At 45.4% G+C, this 18,924-nt stretch overlaps 9 protein-coding genes across 9 annotated transcripts, besides 1 other annotated feature; 5 read left to right on the forward strand and 4 right to left on the reverse strand.

Moving 5' to 3' along the window:
• Positions 1-18,924: part of a sequence feature (contig 1.108 735..352786(-1)) that runs on past both edges of the window.
• Positions 115-2,047, reverse strand: ANIA_06479 (uncharacterized protein; the record flags this gene model as incomplete). The annotated part of the gene is made up of 2 exons (XM_658991.1): positions 115-1,092; positions 1,157-2,047. The coding sequence occupies 2 exons, from the start codon at positions 2,045-2,047 to the stop codon at positions 115-117; spliced, it is 1,869 nt and encodes a 622-aa protein (XP_664083.1).
• Positions 2,320-3,102, forward strand: ANIA_06478 (uncharacterized protein; the record flags this gene model as incomplete). Its single annotated transcript, XM_658990.1, has 3 exons — positions 2,320-2,489; positions 2,574-2,613; positions 2,764-3,102. 3 exons carry the CDS (start codon positions 2,320-2,322, stop codon positions 3,100-3,102), a joined length of 549 nt encoding a protein of 182 aa, XP_664082.1.
• Positions 3,754-4,066, reverse strand: ANIA_11518 (uncharacterized protein; the record flags this gene model as incomplete). The annotated part of the gene is made up of 2 exons (XM_050611133.1): positions 3,754-3,884; positions 4,021-4,066. 2 exons carry the CDS (start codon positions 4,064-4,066, stop codon positions 3,754-3,756), a joined length of 177 nt encoding a protein of 58 aa, XP_050466911.1.
• On the reverse strand, positions 4,672-6,578 carry ANIA_06477 (MFS transporter; the record flags this gene model as incomplete). Its single annotated transcript, XM_658989.2, has 3 exons — positions 6,003-6,578; positions 5,351-5,926; positions 4,672-5,286 (listed from the first exon to the last, which is right to left on the reverse strand). Exons 1-3 carry the CDS (start codon positions 6,441-6,443, stop codon positions 4,672-4,674), a joined length of 1,632 nt encoding a protein of 543 aa, XP_664081.1. The 5' UTR covers positions 6,444-6,578.
• On the forward strand, positions 8,836-9,085 carry ANIA_11517 (uncharacterized protein; the record flags this gene model as incomplete). The annotated part of the gene is made up of 3 exons (XM_050611170.1): positions 8,836-8,894; positions 8,937-8,952; positions 8,987-9,085. 3 exons carry the CDS (start codon positions 8,836-8,838, stop codon positions 9,083-9,085), a joined length of 174 nt encoding a protein of 57 aa, XP_050466912.1.
• ANIA_06476 (uncharacterized protein) lies at positions 10,833-11,538 on the forward strand. Its single transcript, XM_658988.2, has 3 exons — positions 10,833-11,167; positions 11,235-11,314; positions 11,365-11,538. Exons 1-3 carry the CDS (start codon positions 10,863-10,865, stop codon positions 11,382-11,384), a joined length of 405 nt encoding a protein of 134 aa, XP_664080.1. The 5' UTR covers positions 10,833-10,862; the 3' UTR covers positions 11,385-11,538.
• On the forward strand, positions 12,303-12,567 carry ANIA_11516 (uncharacterized protein; the record flags this gene model as incomplete). The annotated part of the gene is made up of 2 exons (XM_050611209.1): positions 12,303-12,504; positions 12,539-12,567. 2 exons carry the CDS (start codon positions 12,303-12,305, stop codon positions 12,565-12,567), a joined length of 231 nt encoding a protein of 76 aa, XP_050466913.1.
• Positions 13,676-16,441, forward strand: ANIA_06475 (uncharacterized protein; the record flags this gene model as incomplete). Its single annotated transcript, XM_658987.1, has 14 exons — positions 13,676-13,749; positions 14,787-14,889; positions 14,992-15,009; positions 15,060-15,200; positions 15,284-15,300; positions 15,347-15,388; positions 15,445-15,489; positions 15,540-15,551; positions 15,693-15,780; positions 15,886-15,898; positions 16,065-16,103; positions 16,154-16,234; positions 16,287-16,300; positions 16,400-16,441. The coding sequence occupies 14 exons, from the start codon at positions 13,676-13,678 to the stop codon at positions 16,439-16,441; spliced, it is 729 nt and encodes a 242-aa protein (XP_664079.1).
• ANIA_06474 (uncharacterized protein) lies at positions 16,815-18,626 on the reverse strand (the record flags this gene model as incomplete). Its single annotated transcript, XM_658986.1, has 8 exons — positions 16,815-16,843; positions 17,262-17,341; positions 17,796-17,865; positions 18,046-18,123; positions 18,166-18,265; positions 18,314-18,331; positions 18,474-18,490; positions 18,551-18,626. 8 exons carry the CDS (start codon positions 18,624-18,626, stop codon positions 16,815-16,817), a joined length of 468 nt encoding a protein of 155 aa, XP_664078.1.

Here is an 18,924-nt window from a genome sequence, read left to right on the forward strand (position 1 = left end):
TGGCGGCCCATATTTTCCCCTTGACAATGCACTCGTGCTCGCGCGCAATGAATTCGTCCAGGAGGTCTGATACCCCGCGCACGAAAGTGCGGAGGAGGTCGAGGATATAATTGTTTACGTGTAGGTGTCGCGTAAGTGGAGGAGTTGGGAATCAACAATGGATCTAGTTTTCAGAGGGATGGCGTTGTAGGTTCTGTTTAAGACTTTTGTCGATGCTTTTGTCGTTTGTGGGAAATAAGAAGAGGATTTTTTGTTGTTTGTGTGGAAGAGCATGTGCCGGTGTATGTAGGCGAGGAGGGATTCCATTCGACGAGTCGATTCCGCCTCATCGGAATTCGATGATGCTTCTTCAGAGGCTTTCTTCCCAATAGACCACTTGAAGACAGGAAGTGGCTTTTCTTGCTCTTGTTTTTTGTCTCTTTTCGTGGCCGACTGAGCGCCGGGGCCGGGGCCGTCCGCCTGTGCGACCCCGACAGCACCACTTGCTCCCTGGGCCAGACCATGGCTCTCTCCGTCCTCCTTCTCTGCCTTGAATTGGTTTCTAATTGCATCGAGAACGAACTGCGGTGGGAAATAATATGGGTCGATATACTGGTAGGGATGGTCGTTATCATAATTTCTGAACCCTGCGCTGCGGTACCGTCGCACCCGATGCTTCACGGAGCTGGGAAAACGGCGGGAGAAAGGATTGCGAAGGCCATCAGCATCATCATCGCCGGCGTACTTGCTCTGTGTTGTCGCTATTGTGCGGCTTCGTCGTTCGCGATGCTCTCGCATCCGCTCGTCCAGTTTCTTCAGGGTGTCGGAGATGCCGGAAGGGTAGCGTGGTTCAGGGGTTTCTGCGGATAAACTACTTGGTGATGTAGTTGGCTCAGTGGGCTCTTTGCGGCGCGGGATGTGCTCTGGAGGAGGCGAGGCGATGATTGCAAGGAGCGGGTTGTTGTCACCGTGAGCCTCCCAGAGTGAGCGCCAGCGGCGGGCATCTATTGTACTGCCGTCGACTTCGAGTGAGTAGACCCAATTTCTTGTGTCTATTGAGGTATTCTCGGGAGCTACGCTGCTCAGCATGACTTGCACTTGATAGAGAAATCCCTTGTGTGGTGATGAGTGTCCAACTCCGCGGGCATGGCAACCGAGTACTGATAGGATTACTCACAGACCACACTCCACACTTCCTGAGCTCAAGGCAAAAAACAAAGCCCCACGGTGTCGTGATGCGAACTGTCGGTGGGAAAGCCGTCTGTTCTCCAATGGCGCGGAGGGCAATGCAAGGAGATGCCGACGGTGACCTCTGGCCATCAAACAGCGGCGTCGGCGCGCATGTCGCGACAAAGTTGTGCCCAATACTCAACACCCACAGCTGCGGGACGTGGATGACTTGCTTAATGTGTCTGTATAGCCGTCGAATCGCCTGCTGGTCCTCGCGCATCATGGATGAGTCGAGGTGGTAGCCGGATTGCACCAGTGGTTGGACCCAGTGGACTTTATTACGAGACATGATGGCGCGCTGTGGCGGGCGCTGTGCATCGTGTAGTAAGAAGTAGGGAATTGCGATGAAAGTCACTCGGACTTCTTCCTCCTTGCTGCCGTTGCGTGCTGGGAGACGAACTTTTGTCGAGGCGGGGACGGGACTGAACCGTCCGCCGCGAAAAGCGGATTGCTCAGAAAGTTCCAGGAATCGATCGAAGAATTTGAAGATGGTTTTCTGCGTATGCGGCTCAGTGAGGCCGTATGCTTCCAGCGCGCGCCCAAGGAAGGCACTGAACTCCATCCCGTAGTCATTGTTTGATACGTGCAGCAATCGTAGCTGTTCCGGTGGTTCAATCTTTGTGGTCGTGTCAATCGACTTAACCCCCAGTAGCAAACCTGGTAGCTCATCTACTGAGCCTGAAGGGTCATTCTCTGGTAGGGGTAGGCGAGCGGTTGCTTCAACCGAGATCAGGCTCTCTTTTGGAGAGTTCCCAGGATAATCTCCAGGAACAACCAGTTCGATCTTGGAATCCTGGTTTTGATTCAAGTATCGAGGAACGGGGCATTGCGGCGACATTTTTAGCCCGTAAACACGTTCAGAGCGGCAGATGCGGTTTTCAAAAGAAGACAGAAGGTAGTGCGCGGGGGCCTGGCACCACCACTGCCAGGGAGATGGCGGGGCGAGCCAGCTGGCAGGACTCCGACTCACTGCTTCCGGCTTAGTGCATTATCAAGCGATGCGGCTGAGGCTGCACGAAAGGTATCCGAGCCCAGGACCATGTTCAGCTGGGGGCGGGGCGCTTCTCTTCGTCACACATCTCAAACACAACCAACACCGAATCAATCAAGATGTCGACAACATCATCATCATCATCATCATCATCATCATCAGAGCAAGACCCTCTCCGCGACGCCGTGGTAAAAGAATTTACCGAGGCCGGCTACACCAACGAGGAAATCCAGACAGTCCTCACACAGCAAGATGCGCTTCGACGCATAAAGGACGACGATGCTGACAGGTATGGCGACGACGACGGCGACAAAAAAGAAAAGCCGAAACGACCGATATGGATAAAAGTTCACTGCAAATATGTCCTGCCCAGCATCTTGGACGCATATCACCTTCCATGGCAGCTTGACGAGGTCTGTATATTTTTTGTACTTAAGCTCATCTAATAAAGACATATTTTCCTCCTGCTAGTATGAGCTTCTGTCCTCGAGCTTTGCTTGAGCTTTGTCGAGTCTTCACAGTACCGTACCCTTGCCAGCAAACCCTGCTAACTGGACCAACAGGCCGACGAGGAGTACATCCTCATAAAGAAGGAGGTTAGCACAGAGCTACTGGATGAGATCTTCGAGCACACGCGCCGGGCTCAAGAGGACAGCTACAATATACGTAGTTCGAATCCTTCCGGGGGGAGATATGGTTGGCCAAGCTCGCGGAGGACCCCACATGCAAGTTACTCTCCTAGGGCTGGCCACGTGCAGCGAGCGAGCTATACCAAACTGAGCAACATGCGACGGACGGAGCTGGCAGTGTACGATAATGCGTACGGGTACGGAGGCCATGCCGTCCCGATTGATAGGCCGTCGCGCTCGGCTGCGCGAATGGATCGGATTTATACGGCATAAGGGAGAGGAGTGCTGTTGTACCTGCAAGACTAAATTGTGGAGACAGAGATGGAGAGTGATAAGAGGCAGTATATGTTGTGGATACGCACGCACGCTCGAAGGGGGGAGGGCATAGGAAAACTGTATCAACTGCAAGAATTTAGCCTAACAAGGATCGGACGCCATTTGACGACTGATTCTCTATCTCAATGACCTAGACAGCTCTGCTCAGGATACATTACATAGAAGGGTCAGATCAGGGGTCAGATCATAGGCCGCTTATATCATGTTGCATAAGCCACAGCTGCCAACTGCCAGTCCGGTGGTATCCGAGTTGACCTCCATCTTAAAGCCACGAGAAGACACGCCCGGCTAGAGGGGGCTAGAGGTGAAACTCGGTCGGAACGTTTGCTTGTAGTAGGTGGGTGGCATGGCTCAAGTATTCATTGCGAAAAGTATTCAACATCCCAACATCAATGTACGTCCTGGGTAGGCCTTGCAAGTTTGAGGCCCTAGCAGGGGTGACGTAGCTTCACACATTGTCCCCTCGAGCCTCTAAACCTAACAACGTGTTCCAAGCGGTCTGATTATCGGCAGCCGTCAAGGTTGTAAGCTCGCCTAACGTCTCAATGGGTTTATTTTGTGGTTGCCCAGCATAGGGTGGACCAGTATCTACTCCGCAAGTGGCGTCTTCTGCCACCTATCTCTCGCCATAAGGGCTGCACTTGCAGCAAGCCCACCACCAGCGCTCGTACCCATGACGCCAATGCAGGTATTGTCCACTCCACAGCGCGAGCGTACAGCTATAAGAAGGCAGCATAGTAATCTTCTTCGGAGTAGGGAATGGGTGTCCCGGTGCGAGTTGGTATTCAACAACATAAATCGGTGCCCCGATTGCGCCAATGATTCTTCTCGTGCAAAGCCCTATCTGCCTCACACTACCGTAGTCCAAAACGCCTGTACTCATGTGCAATATCGCAGGCATCTTGCCCTCTTGAGCTGGTGTACAGAAACGATGAGTGAAGGATTCAATTTGATGGTCATCAGCAGCAGTCGCATGGTATACAATGCACTCCACGGCCGTGTTCCGTTAGATTTTCCGTCTCTTCAGGAGCTGTTCATATGTAAATGCCATGCAGCATCTATCCAGAGCACCGGGGTATACAGGCACCAGTGCCCGCAATGATACTGGTTAATAGCAACCAAGAAGAGATCTATCCTCGATGAAATAGATAGACAACCATACTCCCAAGTGGGCCAAATGGTCACTTTGATTAGACCCTAATGCGTGGCCTGCCCGGGTGGGACCTATATAGCTAGCTCGTCGTGACATGCATTGCATCTCGGTAACGGGCCATCTAAGTATCTCCTGAGTGAGTTGGTGCTGGACGAGAGCAGTCATGACGGATTTAGTCAAGTATTCAGCATCACGGATCCTCTTCTATTAAAATGATACATACAGAATCTAATCTAATTTTTGATATGCAAGTTTGTGTATGTTGGGAGATGAAAGCCTGTTCCAGGCAGGATGTTGGGATGATTATGTCGTCCACGAATATGACCAGCTGATTATGTGGTATGTGCGGTTCATTAAGTCTTCTTCCCTTCCAAAGTGACCGGCCACTTATCCCGGAGAACCTTGCCATATCGCGTGAAGAGAATTGGGACCGGTACGAAGGCCAACGCAAGGAAGCCAAGAAGGGAGTTACCCCACCCCAAACCCAGCGATCGAAACATGGTAGGCCCTGCTAGTGGAAGAAGCGCACCAACAAGAGACCGTGTAGCAGTCATAGTGGCGTTTGCCGAAGCTGCGTACTTGGGGTAGCAATCAATGATATAGGTCTGAATTGGCATATAAACGCCGATCATGCCAACTCCAAAAGGGAACATTCCGATAATAGGCACAATCCAGTGGACGTGCTTGTCTGCTGACCACCCATACCAGAAGAAACTGATGGGGAGAATGCTTGAGAATATTATCATCAAAGGAAGCCGCATTTCAGGTTCGAATTTGCCCCCAGCGCGCGCGGTTAGCTTAACCAGCATTCTGTCATTTGTTACAGCCATGAAACAGATACCGACTATGAAGCCTATGCCAATCCCAAGGTAGGCCAGCCCCGACAGGCCAGTAGAAAACCCGTAGTTACTGGTAAAGACAGACGAGATTGTTGTGAAGAAAAGGTACAGAAGTCCGTAAATAAAAGCCTAGAAGTAATCAGTCTGTCAGCAACGTTCCCTATATGTCAAGAAAGTCTTGGGTGATTCTCACCATGTAGACAGAGAGAAGAAATACGATTGGTGATTTGACGAGGAGAAGAACTGGACGCTTCAGGCCGAGTTTCAAAGCCTGACCCACAGACAGCGATTCACGCTCCAGATCGTATGCACTCCGTAGGTCAGCGCGCCCTGTCTCCTGCGCGAGCTTGGTCGTTTTCCACTTTATCAGGACCGGGGCAAAGGTCTCCTTGTTCAAAAACTCGATGCCCAGGGCCACAGTCCCGCCGGCTATCAACAAGGTCCAGAATGTCCATCGCCACCCCACGTTCTCCCCTATAAATCCTCCGGCAATTGGGCCAGCCACCGGCCCAATGAGTGGACCAAGGCCCCAGACGGCAGTGGCCTTTCCTCGTTGCTCAACCGGGAAAAGGTCTGCGATAACACCCGCACCCAGGGTAATGCAACCGGACCCTCCAATTCCAGCAAAAAATCGACAAACAATCTCTGTTTCGATATTTTGGGCCAGGGCACAACCAACCTGCCATACGACAAAGAACCAGTTTGCACCACTAAGGGTAACTCGACGGCCGTAGATCTCGCTTAAAGGGGCGAGAATGCATGGACCAAACTGTATCAATGAGATTCTGTCAGCCCTATCCGCATCTGGGTAATGACTTGGTGGTATAGAGTCGGTCTAGACCTACTGTATATCCCATCAAATAAACACTAACGGTGAAAGATAAAATTGTCTCGTTTGTTTCACCGAAGTCCGCCGCCATGTAACTAATAGCTGGCGAAAACATGCTTGATGCGAGAGGTGATATCAAAGTAAATGCGCTTATCAAAGCCAGTAGCCCCCATTTTTTCCTAGCAGGAAAATTCTGGGGATTACTTGGGTCATCCTGACTGTCCCATCCTACAATCCCTTGGCTGAGGTCGCTTTCGGGGAATGTGACTTGGGTGGGCATTGACATCTCGCGGGAATCTTGTTTCTCAAGATCATGTTGCTCTTGTTGACTGTTGTTTGCGTTGGAGGCTTGTTTATTCAGCTCATCTGGGCCTTGTGGAATAATCGTGATGCTGCTGCGGTCGCTGCCTGTTGTTCTTGATGAGCTCACCTGCGCGGAGTGTTTTGCAGGTCTCATTTTTAAGCGACTGAAAGAGAAGATAATGGGCAAAAACAAAAAAAAAAGGGAAAGAGAAAGATCGGGGATCAGTGAAGATCAACAAGGGAGGAGAAATCAAAATAACGGACAGAACCCAGAATAGGTACTGATGAGATTTAAATATGGATACGTTTAATCATATAAGAATCAGGAGAGACAAGTAGTTAAGTAGTCGGGGAGAAGAAGCCGATAAGAATTTCCGAAACGTTCCACTGTCCCCGAAAAGTTGCTATATTAGTATTCATTAGAAATACGTCCCCTTCCAATCTTCTCAACACCATGATGGCGAGATCCCGGGTGCATCTACGGGTTGAACGCGGACCGACTGAGAGCCTTAATGTGAGGATGCTTCTGCATTATACGGTATGCCGATGTTCGGAACGCGCTTTTTATGCATTCCCTGTCCGTGCATAATGATTGCCTATCATGAGCAAGGCTTGACTGGTGGCTGCTTGGTGAGCCTTTGCAAATGGAGGAAGGATTCAGGGTGCCCTAATCCACGCAATCCACTGATTCTGGCCAATAATAACTTCCAGCGTCTCCGCTAGGAATCGGTTGAATCATTCATCACATGCAACACTTGTCATTATGCACCGGATTTCTTCATAGTTACGGAGTATAACATCATATGCTAAGCTCATAGACTACAAATCTCCGGCTGCCGGTCAAGGGATCAAAAAGATAAGGAATTATCCTTCTGAGTCACATGTGGCAAACATAGCCTATCTTCACAGATGTCATACTATATGGCGCCATGAGGGCTTAATTCATGCACGACTGAGAGCTACGCTTCCCATTCTTAACCTTCTCACAATAGCCCGATATCGCTCAGTTGGCGACATTCCCGCTAATATGTCTCCGCTGGATGAGCCAGCTTTGGAGAACTGGTAGAAAAAAGCTGTTCTAGAATTCGGATGGAAATGTTATGAGCCTAGACACGTGACCCATGTGTATATTATCTGAGTGACAAGTATATTAGTCAGAACTTAGCTCTCCAAAGGGGTTTAGCCCTTTTTTGGCTGATTGGGAAGTTCGATAGAGGAAAGTTGAAATAAGCCGCTTTTTTATTCTAAAAAATTGACTTATGTATATGATCCCGGATAGTCAAAAAAAGCACTTCTCTTACTAAATGCGGCTAACGCTATTAAATAGTTTTATCGAAAGCAGAGGATTCCCAGATTTTCCTCGTAGAGGCGGATGCTCGCTTAACACAGTCCCTACTTCTACCCACACACAACGGATACGTACTCTTTTCCATGAAAGAACCTTCTTGTGTATACTGCAGGACGTAGCTCAGAACAAGCATATGCCTCCTTAGAGCCACAGGCAAAAACTTTAGGAGAGTCGAGGTAGTAATAGACGCTAGTAGATTTGCAATAGAACAAAAAACGGTTGGGCCGGGGGGTGACTGGACCTTTGAGCATGACAGCTACTTGCTACTTAGCCACTAGCCTGCTGAGTGCTGAGGAGACCATTCCAGCGTTCTTCTTGAATTTGTTGGAGCGAATTGTGTTTCGCACAACTCATCTGCTCGTTCCCGAAGCCCCATATGCAACAATGGCTGGACTGATAGCAGACTCTGCTTCATTTTAAGCACATATAATGCACTTTGAATCCTCACCATCTTCCACTTCTCAATGGGATTCTCCTTTTTTTCTCCACCAGCATACCTCAACTCTAGAATCTCAACTTGATCAGTCTCGTCGCTGCAATTACTCGTTGCTCCTCTGTTGGTGTTACGTGCCTTGCTCTTAGCCCCTATCCTAAGCACGGTGCTTAGGATGAACCTATATAGATGTACGTATCTCATTGTCTGTTGCTGCTATGATTCTGGGAGGCTCGATATGGTTCTTGTCAGCCAGCGGGGTTAGTTATAAGCTCCCCACTTAACATCAATGAGAGATCATACTCATCCTCCCGAAGATTTCACCATAATGCTTTGATAGTTGGTAACGGGATTAACAGGTCTTCTGTCAGTATGCTTTCTCGTGCTGTCCCATTTCAAGCAAATATTGAACTCAATTACTGCTCTGTTACTTCAGTTTAAGTTGATGGGCGCTTTCGACTGCTTACGGGCCTTTCCTTTATATGTTCTGTGTACGCTAACACTAACAGATCCCCTTCTATTGGCTCTCAAATCTTGTCAATTTCTCTTTCTTCATCTGTGTACAGGCTTTGCCTCTCTGGCAGGCTTATAAGTAGTTTGGTGAACAATTCCAGTACCGTCTATGAAAGGCATGAAGAACAATTTCAAGTCATGTTTCCAGTATAGAGTGTTTGAGATCCTAGTTGTGCCCATATTCCTAGGCCAGGAACTTTCGAATACAAAGACACTCAGTTATTACACTAACTAGTTGATGAAGGCATCAACATGCTTATCTTCTTGCCTTCCTCATATATCGCCTATGAATATTGCGATACATATGCATTGTATTGTGAATGGCCGACCAGTATATACTAATACTGACACAGGGTTAATATGAACCTTGTATGTCTGTAATAGGCTGCGGGTCACGGTGCAGTTATTTAAAAAGCTAGGCAGGGGCTATGAAGAGGTTATGCTGGCAGATGACAGTCAAGCAGGAATACTCGGGCAGTTCCGCGCGCTTTTAAGTGCATGATGATAGGATATTCGACACACCGAAGCAAACCAAAAATATCGAAGGGAAAGCTCTTCCAACTTAATAACTTAATATTGGATATTCTAATGTATCAGGGCTTACTATTTAATAGCCGAGTTTTCATAGCATCTCCTGTTTTATGGCAATCGTGGTTCTTTACTGGATGTCAACTTTCTCAGGTGGCTCTCAAAATGAGAAGAAACCCCTCCTCGCTTTCTGCAATCATGGAAGCTTTTAAATAAAAGCCTGAACACTGTAGTAGTGCAAAAGGAAGCCAATGTTCAAGTAGAACTTCATGGCACCAATTCCCTTTAACAGAACATGGATAAGGTAGCCAGCTAAGCTGAGAATATCTACTCCCACTGAATGGGATAGATATAATTCTGTGAGCATGTTAAAAATCAATTAAAAGCGTCTTAACCATCCCCGGAGGAAATTATAGGAGCGATATGCTGCAAAATAATCCAATAGAGTAGGATGTCCAGTGAATGGCATCTGGACGATGTCAGACAAGGAAACCTTCAGTTCTATCTGAGTCCTGTGACTAGTCAATCGCTTCCATGACTGTCTCTCTGGTCTTTCTGGCTAAAGGATCTTTGGGATATTCCGAGCATTCAGACAGCCTATACCAAGGGTCATATATATATATATTCAAAAAGATCTTAGTCTATTCCTAGCATTCAAACTCGTTTCCCAATTCCCTCTGGGGCTTTTATTTCCCTCTAGCTCTAAGACATGTTTCCGAACACTTCACAGGTAAACTGAAACCCAGGATAAGGTATTAGCTGGGTCCCATATAAGGCGGCGAGCCTTGTCATATTTAAAGAGTTTCCCCGGTGTCGCGCCGTGTGGTAAATATTGTGCCGGGGCAGTATACTCGGAGACAACTGGATAATCCTCCCATACCTAAGCATTGTGCAGCACCTATTGTATGCAGAATTCTGCGCCTTAACCTAGGTTAGGAAGGCCTTGCGAGGATGGTTCTCGGTCCGGGAAGCAATGGGACCAGTGGGTACCAACATCTCAAGCAGATGTCACTGTCAATGTACAGGCAACATGTAGTATATGCCTATAGAGTTAACAGGAAGTCTAGAGCAGTCTACCTACCCCGGATTGGGCTTCGATTCTGCACCATTTCCCTGTTGAGGAAAGCCTGGGGTCAGTGCATAGGTCTGTCTACTGAATACGAGGTTCATCTCGTGTTCGTGCCGTGCAGAAAGTCACACAAACAAGCAATTCCCCTGCCATATTTACCAAATGATGCGAATGCTACCCCGCACCAATTTATCCGACACTATAATCTGCATACTCTGCGGTCTGTTCACTGTGGTTCCTCATGGTCCGCAAGGTTGACCGCCGTGGCAAGTAACACTACCTAGAAAGCGAAGAAGTTGGCTTTGAGCGAGCTTTCTATTTTGAGAGGAATTTGTCCTTCTTCCTGCATGATTGGATGCAGTCTACTACATTCTCGCCGTATTCAGATGCTACAGTTACAGCAGACAATGCCGTGTCTCAGTCACATTCGCATGAATGGAAGGGGAAGGTAATATCGAATACGACATGCGTTGCAGTCGAACGATTTGATGGATGTATCTACTAGCATGTCCTTCAGCAATAGTGCGAATCTCATTTCGCTCCGTTATATGATATCTGATCTGAATGAAATATAAAAAGGAGGATTCTAACCTCCCTTCATCGAGTTTCATCCCGCAACCTACTCAGCATTACGATTTTTTCCTGATTCTTCCGCGATCAATCAACTAATAACCATAAAATCATGAAGTTCCAGCTCCTATCTCTCGCTGCTCTTTTTTCTGTTGCTCTGGCGGCACCCACCGCCGAAACCTCTGCTGAACTAAATGTGGCGGATTTCGCTACTCCAGTCGAAGCCAGGGACATTTCCCCCGAAGCGCTGGGTCTCGTGAAGCGCGCCGTGCGCTGCTATATTGTCAATTCTAGCTCCGGCACTGTCAATTGCCGTTCTGGCCCTGGATTCGACTACGGTGTCGTGGGAAGTGTCACTGTTGGATATAGCTATCCATTCAATTGCTACAAGTCGGGTGACTGCTACGAGGGGAACTGGTTAGAGCCCTCAAGCTTGTTTTTTATCAATAGTAGTCTTTAGGATTGCTGACAGGAACTTAATTAGCACCTGGGATCAGGTTCCCTTGTCCGGTGGTGGTGTTTGCTACGTCAATGGCTACTATACTGATAGCAAGTGTACAGTTGGTAAGACAGATAACTTGTTCCGGTGAAATCTTCTACTGACATATCGCTAGCTGCTCTCGGAAAATGCTGAATACCTGGTAGCCAATGTGTTATAGGTGGAATGGAATGACACACACTGGGGCCGTTTCTGGGAGATTATTTTAGGGGAAGCTGCGAGAACGTTGACATTTCGATGTGCATGTCTAGTCTAGGATCTAGCAGAACTGAAATAATTCAACGGTCATTACATTGGTCTAGTAGTAGACATGCCATTGAATGCTTTGGGTCGTAATTTGGTGACACATGTTGACTGATTTGCTCGATTATAGTACATCAAGCATGCATTTTGAAAGGTAGGTAGGTATTGACATGTGATATCGAGATCACTATCGCATGAAATATGCTTGATAGAATTTCACCATGAATCGAGGTTGACATTAATTCCTGGGAAAGCCAGAGCAAGATAAGGAACATACCAGTGGGGAAAAACGTAGATGAAACTGGCACATCCACGCCTCTATACCAATTTAGCATCCTCTTTTCCAAGACGCCGAGACCCATTCATAAACCCTGTCTGACGCCAAATATTATCCATTAAACAAGCCATATAAAGGAGGTTGTATCGTTTGATGACCAAGTAAGTAACGTGATAATTAGGAAGGCTCTATATAACCATTCGCATTGTTAGATCGCATCCTCCAAGCAATGGCGTCGGGATCGGCTATGTAGTGCGAGTTCCCTTAGGATATGACTGACCGAATGGCGTCAACTTCCCGGCTTATCCTACATTTTAGCTGTGGTCGGGTGAGTCAGAAGAAGAACCGGTTTCCTGATATGTCACATCTCTCGGCTGAAGATGAGTCGCGCTAATGATCTGGCGCAAAAACGTCACCTAGCGTTGGCATTTGTTCATGACAGTCCCCATATAACTTAGTGTAGCCGATTTTATCATTTGAGATACAATGAAAGAGCATACAGTGTGAACGCCAGCTTAGCGGGACGCATAATAATGATCATCGTGGTTTTGATACATAAGGGCCCAGTAGAGAAGATTCAGAACCTGAGCTACCCAGAAACCCTAGATATATCTGTCTTTACCACAACCTCAGAAAGGAAGGAGTTCGCCACTAAAGCTAGTCAGTTCGCCGTCATCAATATAGGCCCTCACAAGCGGGTTCTGGCAGCTCCAGGAAAAAATGAGACGCATTCAAGTAATTTGCACACTTATATTCTATGATGGTATAGATGAGAGAGATCCCAGCTACTTTAAATAGGATGGCAGATAAAGTGAAGTTCAAGACTGTCAGGCAGCAGCTTAGATGGAGAGTAAATCAATACCGGAGAGAAAGCAGTAGCGAGTAATCATTCCAGACATAGAGATAAAGCTTTGACCTTGTATATCTAGATACAATCCGTCTGATCTCTATGTACTTTTGGCAAGTAAGAAACTCTAATTTGGATGGGCGCTACTTTACAAGACGGCCAAAAGTCATATCGATATATGTAAGAGCCGCAAACCCCCCCTTGCAAGATATTGAATAGCTGTTGCCATATACCGTACCCATGAGCCTGGCTCGCAGAATGATGTCCCGTGATATCCGCGATGGGAAGGTGTTTAGCCGTCGCGCAGAATAACAATGCTATCATTAGCTGTAACTTCAGATTAGAACAACAGTCAACTATACAGAATCTCTCAAATGGACCTTTCCCATCCCACATTCCGCATAAAAATCAGAATGTAAAACATAAGGTGGCTCAGGCGCATGTTATTATGCAACATCATATATACAAATTCTCCCTTGGGTATACTCAAAGACTTCCCTAGAACTATATAAAGCAAACAGATCTCTCTATAAGCAGAACATGCATGCATTTAACGACTTTCTTGAATATTCTTCCTCTGCCGTAGGGTGTCTCTTTCTGCTTGGTAGAATGGCTGCCACAGCCACCCAGCGGGGAATACTATGTTCATGTATGCTGGCCTTCTTTCAGTCCCTCGGTGCTTTAGTCTTCGGTATTCTAGCTGCTGCTCCAACCCATGTTAGAAATTCTGATAGCGAGTTTTCGATGTGAGCCCAGCATTGCATGTGCGTTTTATGCAGCAGAGGCATGAGGGTCCCTGGCTCATAACATTTGTTGGCTGAGTCGGAAATTCTATTGTTTTGAGTAGACCTTGACAAAACTCGCGGGTTAACCGTCACGCGTCTACCCAAAACCCACGATGGGTCGGGTATAGATACACTATCTGCACCGGCGCGGGGTTTGGGCAACCCTTGAGTTGCCACACAAAACAAAGCAATTGAATGAACCCAGAAACTTTGATCCGTCAGCGGTTTTGTGCAGTGAATAACTTCATAGCCTAATATAAAAATCATCTGCAAGATGGGTCATTGGCGGGTAACCTTTGGCGGGTTTTGGCTACGGGTCCTGAGCGTCGACGAAGCCCGTAGGTTCAGGTTCGTGGTTGCAACTCGCCTAGTACTTGTTCAGGTTCTGACTTTGTGTGGAAGCATGAAGGAGTCTGGTATTCAGGGGTGCGGATGCCACAAAGAAGCTAGGCTAAATACTAATGAGATGCTGACTAAGACCTGGGCACCCCAAGGACAGGGGAGGAACCCATGCTCCGACACTTTGGACCCGTCACGGGTTTTGTCATGGTCTAGTTATGAAGCGGGACTAGACCGGTGACCAGTAGGGCGATTTATGGGCCTATCTTTAGCCGTCTGAATAGCTTCAAGCATAGATTTGAGCCGGTAGCTATCAGGAAGGGTCGTGGCCCCAGAGGCTACTGTGGGGTCAGTTAGTTTCCATAATCCAAGCCACGTTCCACCAGTTTGAGTTATCGCAATCTGTGCGTAACCAAGTCGTACATGGTCTCCCTATCATCGAATCCGATATGTGGCTTTCATGTCCTGAACACGCTGAGACTAGAAGGAAATAAGTCGTCCTCTGTCAAAGCACTATTTCAAGGGATACGTCCAGTCTGTGGTATTCATGTTAGCAGTTGCCACCTCTTGGTTCATTAACTCTTGTCATTTTGTTGTGAAGACCGCAAGATGCCGGCCCGTCGGGTTTTGGGGATGCTGATCAGTGGGTAACGCCGATATTGCTCCGCGATTTAAACCCGACAAAGTTCGCCTAAAAGGTGGTCGCAGATAACTCCCTAAATTCCCTGAGCTAACTCTAAGTTGACCATGCCGTTTATGGTTAGCGCCTCCCAAAAAGGAATAGCCGACTTAGAGTTACCTCTTGACCGACTTTTTCTTTCCTCCCCCTTATATTTTGTTACCACAACACATTCCTATATCCAAACTCCAGGTACATAACTAGTCGAAATCTCTTTTAAATCTAGTCAAGAACTAGATACTTAACCTTCATACTGCTTAGAGATAGCCTTTGAAGCTCTTATTTTGCTCTTTGTCTCACTCTTACCTTCCTCCTCCTCCTCCAATCCTTTTTGCTCGGGACTAGTCCAAGACTAGTCAACAATTAGTATGCCAAGCATTCGTGATAACAATCTCCGAAAGTCCCCAGAGTACTGTCACTATCTCGAGGCAGTTAAGGACAGGGAGCTTATGCTGCCGGATTTCAAGATAGTAAGCTGACCTGACTAGCTTTAAGCCTAGTTACTGACTAGTCTACAGGACGACAATGGCGTGCCTGATATCTATCTATATAAAGTCTACTGCTGAGTGAAGGGATGCCTCAAGTATACAGTGAGTCTACTGCTATACTAGTTTCTGACTAGTTATTAACTAGTTGACAGGTTCCCTCTGCCAACAGAAACATATTGGTCAAGTACTTGAAGGACAAGAACTCCTACGGCATGGAGTTTACATTGCACAATGGACCTCCCACTATAAAGGAACTGATGGAGGCCAAAGGCAAGTCCTATCTAGATTACTTGGTAACTAGTCCCTGACTAGTCAAGTAGCATGGTATGAAGGCTTGTTTAAAGGCACTGTTCTCCCAACCCTGACTCCTACCAAGAAGCACAAGCAAGCTGCGTAAGTTTCTGTGAGTCTAACTAGTATATTAGCTAATATATAGCAGTACCAAGTCCAAGGACCACAATACTAAGGGTGTCAAGAATTTGTAAGTTTCTTCTCCCATTTCAACTAGTCCTTAACTAGTCACTAACTACTTTGCAGCAACGAGGGTGAAGCTGGAAATGATCAGGACAATGGCAAGGGCCTGTAAGTACAGCCATTCAATGCAGACTAGTTGCTAACTAATCTGTGACTAGTTCAAGTGGTCCGTACGCTGTGCATACCCCTGTGACTGGTAGGAATTTGAGTAAGCCTGTCTTGCCGTGTGATGAGAAAGGAAAGGCAAGTTATATTCAGCCCTGTACCTAGGATCAGTGCTAATTTATAACCTCTAGCTACTCTTTATGCAGATCTGCCATGAGGGTAGCAAGGCAGCTAAATCAGCTAGTAAGAAAGGAACTATACCCTACAAGACCTGTTGCAACGCAAAGGGCAAAGGTAAGCTATCCAAGCTAGTTTGGGACTAGATTCTAACTAGTCTCAGCACCATGTGGTTCAAAGCTATATTGCAAGTTTTGGTGCTTTTTCTTATTAATTGACAAGGCAAAGGGAGCAAGTATGTAACCTTGTAAGTCAGACTCAGACAAAGACCAACTAGTTATTAACTAGTCTTCTAGAAGGCTCTGTTGTGGATCTTGAGGCCCTGGAGAGTTCCTCCAATAATCTGGAGATAAGCAAGTCCTTGTTGGACTAGTCACTAACTAGACTCTAACTAGTTGCAGACATGGATAATGCAAAAGAGACAAGCAATAAAGAAAGTAGTAAGATATTTCTCCTTTGTGGTTCTGGACTAGTCTTTGACTAGTCACAGTCTTAAATAAGGAAAATAAGTATAAAAATAAGGAGGAAAAGGCTGCTGAGCCTGAGGAAGTACAGGGTGATGACAGATATAGTAGGTTAATACCTTATTAGTTATTACTAGTTACTGACTAGTCAATAACTAGTCTCTGAATACCTTGTAATTACTCTATTTGCACAGCTAAATAGTAGTAAGGATAATAGTAGTAAGTTATTCTAGCTTCAGAGTTATAGGAGACTAGATACTAACTAGTATTAGTTGCAACTAACCTGGATCTCAGAGACTTTGGCCTTAATCTAGAATCTATCTAGTTGTCAACTAGACTATAGTATTATTGTCTTTTATTTTCCTCGTCCTGGAACTAGCTTCTAACTAGTCTCCCTAATATATGACTGTCTTGTTTTTTTTTTTGTTTCCCTACCTGGATATCTAGTCCCCTTCTAGGTTCTGTTAACCTCTCGGGCTCTGATTTAGTTTAATGCAAACCTGAGATTAGTTTCTAACTAGTCTCTAGATTTTCTATCTACCTTTAATTGTAATAATAAATACAAGTAATGTTTATATGTTAAAAGTATTTATAAACTTTTACCCTAAAGTAGCTTGCTTGTGTGTTTAGTTTATAATTAGTCTCTTATTAATTTGATGTAGGTAAGCCTGCTACAAATATATATTTTTAACAAGATACTGTAGAAAAACTTTGTACTATTACAAAATAGTATATAAAAAATAAGCTTAACAATCTATTCTCTGCTTGGTGATGCTAAAGGGCTTTTAATAGACCTTGTAAGTAAAGGAGATAGAGCTGTTAATCTGCTACCCTGCCTCTGGTTAGTTAGTCTTAGTAATATACCCTGTAAGTCTTGATAGACTAGTTGGTGACTAGTCTCTGTAGATGGAATAAATAGTGCTTGAGAGGGCATATATAGCAGAGCTCTAGTTATCTGCGGAACATATACTAGGCCCGGGTTGACTAGTTGTGAACTAGATAGTAAATATCCAGGTAGAGGTGGATATTGCACTGGATTTACACCAACTAGTTGAGGACTAGTTGGCTGTAGTAGACGCTGCTGCATAAGCCGAGTCTCTACCTTATATTAATCTAGACGTGCTTGGCACTCACGAAGATCAAGTATATGTTGTTCATGGCTAGCCTGCTGATTGCGATAGTTCTGAGAAGCAATCTGGGCTAGGGATGGAGACCTAGACTAGTCAGCAACTAGTCCTAGATTAGTCCTTTATAACTTACTGCTGTGGTGTAGAACTTCAGCTTACTCCTCTAGTATAACTCCTACCCCTGGTACTAGACCTGGAGCGGCGTGGCCATGGAGATCCAGAGGATAAGAAAGATCTAGAAGGATGTGCTCTTCTAGGTAGTACTCCTTCTATATTTTCCTCTTCCTTAATCTCCTGATTACAGTGTCATTTTCTTTCTAATACTGGTTAGTAACCAGTTAGGCACTAGTCAAGGCTAGACTTATAGTCCCTGATTAAATTCTCTGTAATTCTTAAGATCTCATTGTCTGGCCAATAGGAATAGGTAATATTATAATATATCTGCACAGAGTACTGATGCATATCTTGTATATCAAGAAAATATGTACTATGAGAACTAGTCAGAGTCTAAACAAAGCCTAGTCTTGACTTAGAAACTTACCTAGTAACTGCCTTTAGAATTGGTAGGTGCTTCCTACTAAAAGCATATAATTTTTGGTGGGTTTGTTTACCTATATTGGTATATATACAGGTTTGATTAAAATACTGTTCAGGGATTTGTGAGCAAGCTTTATTTAATCCAGCAGAAACTACCAGATATAGCTTATGTTCAGCCCAAGTTGCCACGCCTGGAGTTGGATCCTCTATATCAATCAGTTACTAGTTGCTAACTAGTTATGGTCTGGACTTACCTAGTAATTGCTCTAAAATATCCATATACTGGGCTCGGGTAGGGGCATATAAAAGACTAATCATTGCCTTAAATAAGACTGTATAACATTGGTTCTGGCTAATTATATTCTTAATCCCACAGATAAAATAAACCTGGCAGAAGATAAGAATTCTTTCTAACTGCCAGTCTGGTTCATGATGTTCTGGATCAAGCTCTTGTAGGCATTTTCCCAAACCTAACTAGTTAGCAACTAGTAGGTAACTAGTCAGTGTACAAAGAAAACATACTGTCCCTCTGTCCTTTATCTATATTAACAATGATAGTTTCAATGCTGGTTCTATGAAGATGGAAAAACTGTACTAGATGGCCTGAAAGATCATGAATTATCTCAAAGACCTTTTTAAATAGAAAATAGTAGGCACGGCCTGTTTGTTGGTTCATAAATACATGAAGGAGTGTGATAACTAGAAGGTGATTAGTTATTGACTAGTCTGGGACTAGAGCAGGACTAGTATTATACTTACCTTTTCCATGATCCTCTAAAAAAACAGCAAAGATAACCTTGTTAAACCTGCCCTCATGTACACGTTTGAAGGACATGTCAACTTTAAATAAGTATAGGCTTTGAAATAGCTTGGCCTGATCTTGCAATATACAAATAATAATTGTAATATCACCTTCATAATAGATTTCTTGTATATAATGCTAGTTAGATGTTATCTACTAATCCCTGACTAGTCAGTAACTAGATAGGGACTAATCTTTACATACCTTAAGATATTTATTCTGGTTGTATTCTAGTTATAGTGCATTAAGATCTTGGCCATTAGGATAAAATACAAGCTTCTCCTAGTAAATAAGAGCCTGTATTTAATCCATATTTGTTATGGGTCCTTTG

Source organism: Aspergillus nidulans, chromosome I (assembly GCF_000011425.1).
Source record: "Aspergillus nidulans FGSC A4 chromosome I".
NCBI classification, from domain to species: domain Eukaryota; kingdom Fungi; phylum Ascomycota; class Eurotiomycetes; order Eurotiales; family Aspergillaceae; genus Aspergillus; species Aspergillus nidulans.